Source organism: Enoplosus armatus, chromosome 7 (genome assembly GCF_043641665.1).
Source record: "Enoplosus armatus isolate fEnoArm2 chromosome 7, fEnoArm2.hap1, whole genome shotgun sequence".
Classification (NCBI taxonomy): domain Eukaryota; kingdom Metazoa; phylum Chordata; class Actinopteri; order Centrarchiformes; family Enoplosidae; genus Enoplosus; species Enoplosus armatus.
Window position 1 is genome coordinate 3,506,766 of NC_092186.1, and position 10,546 is coordinate 3,517,311.

A 10,546-nucleotide genomic window follows, 5' to 3' on the forward strand; every position below is an offset into this window, starting at 1 on the left:
TGGCATCTTTGTCGTCATCATAGTCCTCATTATCTGGTCTTTGTTCTCTTCATCTGTTCCTCATCTTCATCATAATGACGATCGTCATCATCCTGAGCAGCAGCATTGCCTCTGTTATTTCTACTTCAGGCTCCTCTCTCCAGTCACACAACTGCTGCTGTCCTCTCCTTTTTCTTCCTCAAATGTTATATACATTTCTGTTTCAGCGTGTATCTCGTTGTCAGGAGTCATCCAAGTGCCCTCAGTGTTTCAGCATAATAAAGGCCACATCTCCCTCTACTCCCCTCTCTTTGCTTTTATCTGTTCATGTCAGTATCGTCTGCATCAGTCCCCTCTACAATAAGGAAACTGTGATTTAGGAAAGAGAGTGACGGGCTACTGTTGAAGAGACAACATTTTAAGACAGAAAGACAGATGGACAGAAAGAACGAGAATCTACATCTCGTCTGCATCAGAGTCCCAGCAGTGGTGACAGTGCGGCGAGGCAGCGCTAAATGTCACCCTCTAATATTCGAACCCTCCTGACATTTGGAAGAGTATTAACATTTTTGGAGGAAGACAGGCCCTGATTCCAGACTCTGCTTTCCATGTCGCAGCAATTCAGCCAGTCTTCACGCCACACATGCTCCTAATGAGACTGATAAGTGAGGTGGGTGGGTCAGGTAATGGAGTCAGTAGACAAGCAAAGATGTCCAGAAAACCAAGTACAGTAATCCAACAACCTTATAGGGAAAGGAAGTGAAAAAATGACTGGATTTATGTTTGACCCTCATGCAGTAAGTACAATGGCCACATACACACTTTGCAGTCATACAGGAAGTGCACACACTCCTACGCAGTGATCTGAGCAATGAATGTCCCGTCGGCTGTATGAGATGGAAATCAATGCTCAGTCGATGGCATGCGTCCTCCTGCTGAATAGACTCACCTTTAACAGGAGGTCTCTCTGCAGCTTCCTTTGCTTCATGTTGGATCACTGAAGAAAGGACTGAAGTCAAGGGCCATTCTGTCTGCTCCGTCCAGTGACACAGCGTTCCAACTCTTCGGTTCCCCTTTTTAAAAATGGGAACCACCACCCCACTCCGCCGCTCCATGCATTGTCCCCTCCATGCCACACTAAAAAGTCCTTCTCCATAGCCTCCCCATGCTCCTCCCACACCCGGGGCCCTGTCCTCAACCTCCCCCAGGATCCATGAGAAATTCTTCCGGAGATGGGAGTTGAAGACCTAGTGGACAGGGGCCTCTGCTGGACATTCCTAGTTCACCCTCACTACACATGTGGCTTTAACATGTCTGTCTGGCAGGTTATCAGCTGACAGCTCTGCTTTCACCCAAGTATCCAAGACATACGACTGCATATCTGATGACACAACCACTATCGATCTTTGGCCTAAGGTGTTTGGATACCTTTGGTAGACTTATGAATCACCCAATGCTCATACGTGGTGTTTGTTATGGCCAATCCCTCACTAGCACAGAAGTCCAATAACAAAACACCACTCCAGTTCTGATCAGGCCGGCCGTCCCTCTCAATCACTGCACTTCAGGTTTCTTCATCGCCACCAATGTGAGCATTGAAACCCCCCAGAAGAATTATAGAGTTCCCAGGTGGTATCCTTTCCAGGACGCCACCCAGAGGCAAACATGTCAGCATGAATATGTCTTAACAGAATGGAAACTGTTCCCAGTGTGTTCTGTGGATTATCAAGAGTAACTGGAACATTATTCACCTCCATTGTATTGATTTTCCTCTTTAATGTTCAGCTTAGTTATTTAGTTTTGCTTGTATTATTTCATGCATTCCTGCTTACTTCCATTTGCTTTCATGAATTTCACTTTTAAAGCAATTTGCAATGCTTGATAACTGCTCAGTAGATAAACTGCTATTATTATTGTTATTATTATTATAAGTCATTATTATTATTATGAAGATGGGTGTCAAGAAACGGGGAGTGAAGAATGTTAAACCAATAACATCTTCCCTTCTTTTATTCTGTGTTACACTGTCACCTTTCATTTGTATTCAATGTAACGCCCCATCTCCCTGTCCATCCTGCTCTGCTTCTTCATTTCCTCTCCCTTTTGCTCTATCTGTCCTCCCCGCTCTTTCTCCATGACTCTTCCTCCTTCCTGACCCCTCTCCGGCTATAGAGCCTGCTGCTAAGGAGGCAGAAGTTTCCCGCCGCTTCTCTCTTACCTCCTCTCTCGCCTCCTCCTCCTCCTCCTCCTTCGCTACGAGACGCACAAAAGGTACCTGGATAGCCTTCCTGCCTCCACGTTTTGCTATTACGATATATTTTCTTGCTTTTATACTCTTTTTATTCTTTTTCTATTCTCTTCACATTCTTTACTCCTACAGTCACGCACACAGCAAGCTAAAGCGCACATACTGTACTCAGAGTGGTGCAGCTCAACAGGTAAAAAGCTAATTATTACGCTGAATTCAGTGGTGCAGTGTTGAACAGAAAGGTGGGTAAATGAAGACCTTTAGTAAGAAAACAGCTGTGTGACAGCAGACACAAAAAGGGCTGTGGACCACATCCCACATTAGCTTTCTTGGGCATGCCTCTCTTTTTTTAGCTACAAGCATAGACACGTCTTGTCAATAATAATACATTTAAGAAGCACTTTGATGTGATTTTTTTTAATGGAAAAAAGAATAACTAATTATGATTTCAGGTAGACTTTAAAGACAATACATTCACATACATGCACAGTAAGGTTTATACAGTACATCTCAGTAGGAGGAATGCTAAGACTTGATATGTGTACAGTATATATTCAAGGCTAATTTCGAAGTGGAAAAATGTGTTGACACCAAACTTCCACTTAAAAGATGAGAAAACAGTGGTAGGTAGGTTTGCCCTTCAGTTATCATTTTTCAACAACCAATTTGCAATTTCACACATTCTCAGGTCAGTCATGACCAAAACACACCCTCAGATTGAATCTGTGGTGAGAAAATCATGCGTATGTGTGTACATGTATAGAGTGGGGGCAAAGAGAGCACTTTTCTTATTACCTTCTCCCCATTTCCTTCTCTCTTGAAATGTATGAGATGCATAGAGAAAGTCAAGCCTCGCTGAGAATGAAAACAATGTTAAAGGCAAAAAAAAAAAGCTGAAATGAGTCGTCATACATATTCTTTTTAAAAAGCGACAGTAAGGAAATAAGAATTTTGATAAGCTGACATTTGGAACGCAGGGTGACATTTAAAGTGACAGTAGAAGTGCAATTTACCGCAGGAATACAGATGAGAAGTTTATTTTCAACCAGACAGGGGAGGAATTAAAAACACCAGAAGAGAGCAACTGAAGTTTTCCCTTGAACTCTTTCCACTCGTTTTTATTGTATTTCATTTTTTCCTGCATACAGTCGAGGGTGTTTCAATAACACACGACTGATGAGAGCGCTGTGGGTCACATTGACTGTAAAGCGCTCAGCGGAGTTGGGAATGTGGCTGTTAGCATTTTGGCCCCTGATATTAATTCTCATCCACCTTGTGCACTCGTATCAAGAAAAGAATATAATGCTTCATTGGTAAAATAGAAACACATACAGCGGCACTACTGTACCTATGCTATATGTGAGCCACAATGTAGTTTTATATGTTTGTGTCGTGCAGATGGGATTGACTCTCCTAATATCAACCCTGTTAATCTCATTCGCAAATTGAGTTATTTAAAGGATAATTTTCTTTTTTTGTAAAATTGGTCGTCTTTTGTTAATTTGGCCATCATTCCTAACTGTAATAAAAACATTATATTCACCATGTTAAAATTTCCTTTTACACAAAAGACATTTTGACATGTCACAGCAGGAAAAGCACAGTGTAAAAAGTAAAATGAATGATGGCTGAATTCCATTTAGCCGCTTTAGTTTCAGGGTCCTGGTATTGTTCATGCTGGCGCACTGTCACACCTTGGACAGAACAGAGTCATCAGGGAGACGGGGACAACTACTCGGTCCAACTTGACTTGATAATTTGGCTAACCTTTTGGCTCGTTTACAATCTGCCTGACCGTCTGACTACTCATGTCTTGCCCCGTCGGACTTTGTTGTAGCAATGTTGGCATATTCCAAAACTAAAAAAAAATAAGACCCAACTTGTAACCGGAGTGATGCTTTGGACAAGCACTGAACTCTGCAAATGTACCAGCATTTTTACATGCAGGTCTCAAATTTGAAAAAGCCCTTGAGTCAATTATCCTTAAAAGTCATAACAGGTAGGACCTAGTTATATATACATAACACTTCCTGCACTGCCCAAGTTTGAATTTAATGCTGTCATAATAAAAAAAACAGGCTATAGCATGCACAACGTTTAACAGGCACAACTTTTGCCATAGCAATCGAATCAACATTTTTAATTTTACATTTTTTGGTGCAAAAGGAAATCAAATCAGTGTAAACCAAGAGCGACTTATGAGCCAATTTGTAAGCTTTCATGGAATTTTGTTTTCACACCGGATGAGCCTCAAAAATTGTTTTTTTTTAAATATATTTTTCCTCATGAAAAAGAAGGAGTTCAACTTTAATTCATGCCAACTGCTTACAGTATGAATATCCAGCACTATATTTACAGCAGATAATTGGTGGTGAGCTTCAGTCTTCAACGCTCATGATGGTTATAAACTAAACCACACTCACCCAACCAGGAAGGGAACACTTTTTTCTTGATATAATTTTTTCACCTCATTGCTGTTCTCCAGCAGTGCCACCGCTTCCTCTGTGTACCAGATGGCAATTATCGCGTGAGAATTGTTGCTCTTTTCATAATGGTCTGAACAAAGTCATAACGAACTTTTACAGAACTGTATGTCTAAATGACAAAAAGCTGTTACTTTTAACAGATGGAAGCTCAGTGTTATCAGTGATATTTCATGTCTAAAAGGGGTTTTAGGGTAATGCTGTCAGTATCTAATGAAGTTTCCTTTTATTTCCCCTGGCCAGGTCCCCTCTCTGCTAGCATAAAGAGCAAGAGACATGAGATAAAGAGTGACCCCACTCCATTTGGTTATGAAGGTACATGAACATGCAAAAATATGTCATGTATGTAATGTACAGGCTCTGAGCATGCTGAGCCTTTTCAGCCTGTTGTTTGGTTAATTATGCACAACTTATTTTTTCATTTGTGGATGATGTGTGTCTGTTCACTTTCTGTATTTTAATTTCTGGCCTGCTGTGTTGACTTGTGTTGTGATTTGTGATGTGATAGGGTGTTGCATGAGCATCAAATCAGAGAATCAGATGAATTGTTTTGTCGTAGTTTTTGTGTGGTGAGGGGTCAGTTGGTTTTTAGGCCTGTTGACTACTTGGTTGATTTCTGCATGAGTCGAGTTGTTTTCTTTACTCGATCAACTGAATTTAATTTTCCTGAATCTATCAGGACCTTTACGTTTTACATTTTGGTTGTGGTTGACGATGTTGAGTGGCGACCATGATGAAGAGGATGGTATAAAGCATTTGGCTTCCCTCCAGATACTTTGCGTGGTGCTATGGCTGCAGTCCGGAAACGTCAGAGCATGACTAACAGCACTGCTACTGCTGTTGGCGGCACCTCAGCTGTCCCTAGATCCACCTCCCAACCAGGTAACTGCATAGGAGGACTCATCTGTGTGTGGTTATCTTCTTGGTGGAATTCATTTCAGCTTTACGTGTCGATAAGTTGTTGAGAAAGAGTTTGTTTGGGTTCATTATTTGGTATTGGGCAATATTTTATTTGCCTCAGTGTTTCATTTTTCCAATTTTGGATGCGTAACTTCATCTTCTTTTTGAGGAACATTGATTTCTACCCTCAGATTGGTCTTAAAGAAATGGTTCTCCAAACACTCAGCTGGAATGGAACCTCTAGTTCCATCGTCTTTTACCATCAAAAAGCATTAAAAGCAAAATCGAATTCATTTGCTTATTTGAAAATCAAATTTAAGAATAATTATGCTGATTCTATGCACCCTCCAATGGCCAGCCCCCACTGCGATGAACCGTTCACCAATCAACCCTGGCCTCCTTCTCAAGAAAACATCACGCTACTTCCACCATTGATTTGGATGACCACAAGAGGTCGCTTGTCAGGAAAACATGGGTTGTTTGAAGCATTTGTTGCATTGCTCTCCTGTTGCAAGCAAAGTTTGCTCAGAAACCAGCAAATTGTCAATGATAAATATCTATTACATAACAAGGTAAATAGCTGACTTTGACCCATCTTACAATCATTTGGCTTCAGGGTGGCTAGATGTTTAAAAGGAAGTTTAGATGGAACTTTTCATTTTGGCATGAACTCTTCCTTAGTTAGGAATTCTCATTAAGTATTCTATAAAGTGTGCTCGACCACGTCTCTGGCATGCATTTACAATCAGTTAACAGTATTAGAAATTGTTCTACATGCTTTCGGGCTACAGGTTTAATTATTGCAAACAGACTCATCAAGCTTTCATGAGACAAATTCCTTAACTGCATAGCGTCGTTACTTTCCTGTCAATGAAGCACCATCATCTGCTAAGTGGAATGGTGATAATCCCCTCGTTCATGAGTACATTTTAGTGGTTAATAATCTGTATTGATTCCCGTCAGGCTGGGCCCAGAGGCGTCTTCCTTCCATGGACACAGACGACATTGAGACGATCCCCTCCAGTGCAGAGGAAACGTCCAACTCTTCAGAAGAGGAAGGCAACGATAAAAATGTAGGTGACACTCAAGATTGCAGCTCACTTTGGCCAGAAAATGAAGGAAAGTTTAACCCGGATATCACTTGGAGCATGACTGGGCCTACTTTTAAAATGTTTTAAATAGTGAAACTGAACAAAACCCAAAGTTGCAAATATTTTTATTCTGAATTGAAACAAGACATTTCAGTCGAGTTCAGTACCACTCAACACTGTGAAACCTTGGCCCAAGTGAAACATGTAGCTCGGCCCGACCCCCTCCGGTCCTGCTGGGTCACGTCAGCTTCGCCATAAATCATCACATTCTACGATCCGTCACCGTCCCTCTTCACTCATCCTACACTTTCCCGTGTTTTCTATTAAATCCCCTTCTGATCCCCTTGAAACAGGGCTACTTCGCTGCTTAATTATTTCCCGTGGACATGTGTCTCGTTAGCGGCGGGAACTGACGATTTGACATTTAGGAAACGAGGGAGGAGAGGCGAAAGACAGGGAGAATTATAGCTGCACAGGTCTGCTGGGTATGGCAGCCTTTCCAGATCCATTATAATCTATGTGATGCACAGTAGACAGCCACACAGGCACACAAGACATAACAACAACACACACACTCAGCACGCACACACTCTCCCAAGGAATTTGACATGTTTGCGTCATGCGATAGACGGCAAATTAAGTTTTATCAACAGGAAAACAATTGTGAATCCTGCCTGTGGATGCAACTTGCAGACAAGACACAAGTGCAGAAATGAGACAACCAACTTTCTTTGGTGTCTTGATGTAATCAAAACCTCAAATTGTCAGTTACCAAAAAACCTAATTATTGCAGATTTAACGTAAGTCAAAGGCTACTAAAGCTACATTAGGTATTTTTGGTTTAAATAATCTATTATTACAATATGTATTACTATATTTCAACCAAAATTATATTTTTTTCAAGGAGAAGTCCAACTGTCTCTGATGCAGGTGCGTTGGAAAGGTGGCTCTGCCAGAGAGAGGTGGTAACATTGATAAAATCCTGAATAGACGAGAGGTTTACTGGATATTTAATTTGCAAACTTTATCCCCCAAATACTGAACGATGAGATTCCATGGCATGTCATGCTCTGAGGTTTGGGTTTTTATAGACCTTATATGGTACACTCAAGATACAAATACAATAGTTAATGTGATGACACAACTTTGAATGATTTATGAAACCTCCAAGGCCGATGTTTTCATTCAGTCGATGTAGTCGATTTTTGTAAATATAACATGTGTTCCTGTTCTTGTTAGTAACGTTAGTATGATCAATAAACTGGGATGCTGAGCAAGAGCAGTGTGCAGGCTCTGACTGCAGCTTTAAAAACACCACAGTTTTGAGTGGCAGCCTAATTCATGTTCACAAACTGTAGCTTCAACCTGAACATGAGATGAACGGCAGAAAATATGACATTTTGATTAGATAAGCATCTGAAAAAGGTCTTATTACTTTTCCACGTCTTATTTTTCTACAGCTACTTGCTCCAAACACTGGAGGTCCTGATTATAAACAATTACATTGTAAAGCTCCAGATATGAATATGATACTGTATGTACAAACGTTTAACAGGGAGATTCTGAAGTTGATGTGACATGACCAAGAGCATTTAAGGGCTGATAAAGCATGATAACCACATTTCACTTAATTAACGTTAATTGCTTCAGCTCATATAATCGGCTGCTGGGGACATTTGTCAATTTGATTTCAAATAAATGCAAAGGGTGGCATTTTTCTCTGCAGGGTGACAGTGGTCGTTTCCGGGTGCAGCTGACCTATGAGTCTCATGAAGCGCGAGACCTCTCTCTGGAGACGGGTGACCTGGTCCAGTTTCTGGAGGAAGCGGAGAACGGTCACTGGTGAGTTCCACTTGGCTCCACCATAGAACTGTTTCAGACAGAGTTCACTGTTGTTTTAGACGAACTGAACAACCTCTAAAAACTTGAAGAGTAGTCCTGAGCAGAGCGCTCCAATAACTTAGACAGACTGAGCGGGTGGATGAGCGTCCCTGTACTTGGTGGGTGTGCTGTACCTGGAGCAGATGACCTGCTGGGGGGGCGTGGCTGAGTGCAGTGACTGTATAGTTGTGACATGACGGCTCGTTTAAAGGCACAGTTTCTGAATACGGGCTGTGTGCATTTCTCTGTGGACTGAGCGTTTTGATTCACAGTATTTATATACAGAACCCAGACCTGCTTTATAATCAAACAAGACATGGAAATCTCACTTCCTACAATATGGGACCTTTAAATTAGGCAGGCAATCATTTTAACAGATTGTTGACGCAAAAGCATATAATCATGCTAAACTACGATCACAGTGCTTTTTCTCTGCCTCACCGTTTCACATATAGAATACTTTATGGTCTCTGCTGCGGAGATTCGCGTTTCTGGAATATTACTGACTATGAAACTCTGAGAGAGACTTAGAAGTATTTTACTGGTCGGTGGACAGAAGAGAGCAGCATGTTGTGGAACTGTGTGGCTACATATCGTATTCATGTTACCTGCACTCTGAAGTGAACTGTACAATCTCAATGCAGCCGAACGTGACACAGGCCGCAGTATAGTAGTAAGTCTACCTGTGCAAAGATGTGTCTTTGCTGAGCACCCCTCTACTGACATTATACTAGAACACACGCTTTGCTGCGGCACCGTTGAATTATATGAATTTCAAACAATTCCCAAGCCTGTATATAAACCTGGACAAATGAACATCAGTACATGCCAGTGATATGTGCTACATGCTCTCATGACACTCCACGGGTATACCCTGCCTCTAGCCAAATGCAGGCCGGGCTCCAGCCTCCCACGACCCTGAACAGCATAAACGGATATAGAAAATGAATGGATGGACTTTACAATATAATGCAGCGCAAAACAACAACACCATAAACTTCAGCCTCAGATATTGAGTTCTGTCCTCTCTGACAGGGTATCAAGAAAAATGGGACATTAAGCTTCAGAAAGGCAGCATTTCATGCAGAGCTCTTATGTTGGATTGTGTAAGATTGTATTAGCGTTGATGATATTATGTAATTTTACAAAAGGAAAGACTTTTTTTCCCACTTAATCCACTGCTTTCTGTAATCATTACCCATACCACGGCTTCCCTGGTTAAAAGCCTGTCTTGAGTTTGGTCCACATTCGTCAACCAAGCCCGAGAAGGGAAATGAGACTAGTGCAACAGCTGCTCCTCTGCTGCCCTGCTCCCTCTCTCTACCAGGATTAAAGGCTCAGTGTGGCTCGTTTGGAATTAAAATTTCATTCACTATAACATTACCCTGATGAAGCAGTGGGAGATACAGCAACAAAACGTGTGACTAATGGTCTATTGCCAAATCAAGGGAGGCGGCTGGAAACACAATGGCTTCAGTTGAATAATAAATCTGTGTTTCATTCACCTCACCACCACCATCTATCCTGTCGGCTCGGCTGAAAAACAGAGGCCGCTGCCTTTATGGAGAAACAGCCTCTGGAATCCGTCGCTGAAAGAGTGGTTTGGTCTCCTGCAAGCTCTCTGCATTTGGAAGCGACTAACACTCTGTTAGATAAAAGCTCGACTTGCTTTGAAAAATGCTCATTTTTCATCAGCTCATGCATATTTCAGCCCTTGAAACCGTCTCCTGTCGTCTGCCTCTGTGGGTTTTTGCTGCTAAAAGGTCTCACTCACTCACTCGTCTGTCCTCCACACTTGAGGAAAACCTCCTAAGTCCTCCCTTTTAATACACCGACTGATTAACTGTGTAAACTCCCTCATATATGCTGTATGTATGTGCATGGGTGTGTGTTCATGCATTTGTGTCTGTCCATGTGGATTTAGGTACATGCTTCTTGTGTGTAAAGATGGACCTCTGGGACAA

At 41.8% G+C, this 10,546-nt stretch overlaps 1 protein-coding gene across 1 annotated transcript in view; it reads left to right on the plus strand.

Moving 5' to 3' along the window:
• Positions 1 to 8,547, plus strand: part of mcf2l2 (MCF.2 cell line derived transforming sequence-like 2) — an 82,492-nt gene extending 73,945 nt beyond the window's left edge. Inside the window, exons 30-34 of the mRNA XM_070908226.1 lie at positions 2,152 to 2,250; positions 4,954 to 5,025; positions 5,482 to 5,592; positions 6,574 to 6,683; positions 8,428 to 8,547. Of these exons, the coding sequence (XP_070764327.1) occupies positions 2,152 to 2,250; positions 4,954 to 5,025; positions 5,482 to 5,592; positions 6,574 to 6,683; positions 8,428 to 8,547 (512 nt within the window). The remainder of the gene's footprint in view (positions 1 to 2,151; positions 2,251 to 4,953; positions 5,026 to 5,481; positions 5,593 to 6,573; positions 6,684 to 8,427) is intronic.
• Positions 8,548 to 10,546: the final 1,999 nt, after the last annotated feature.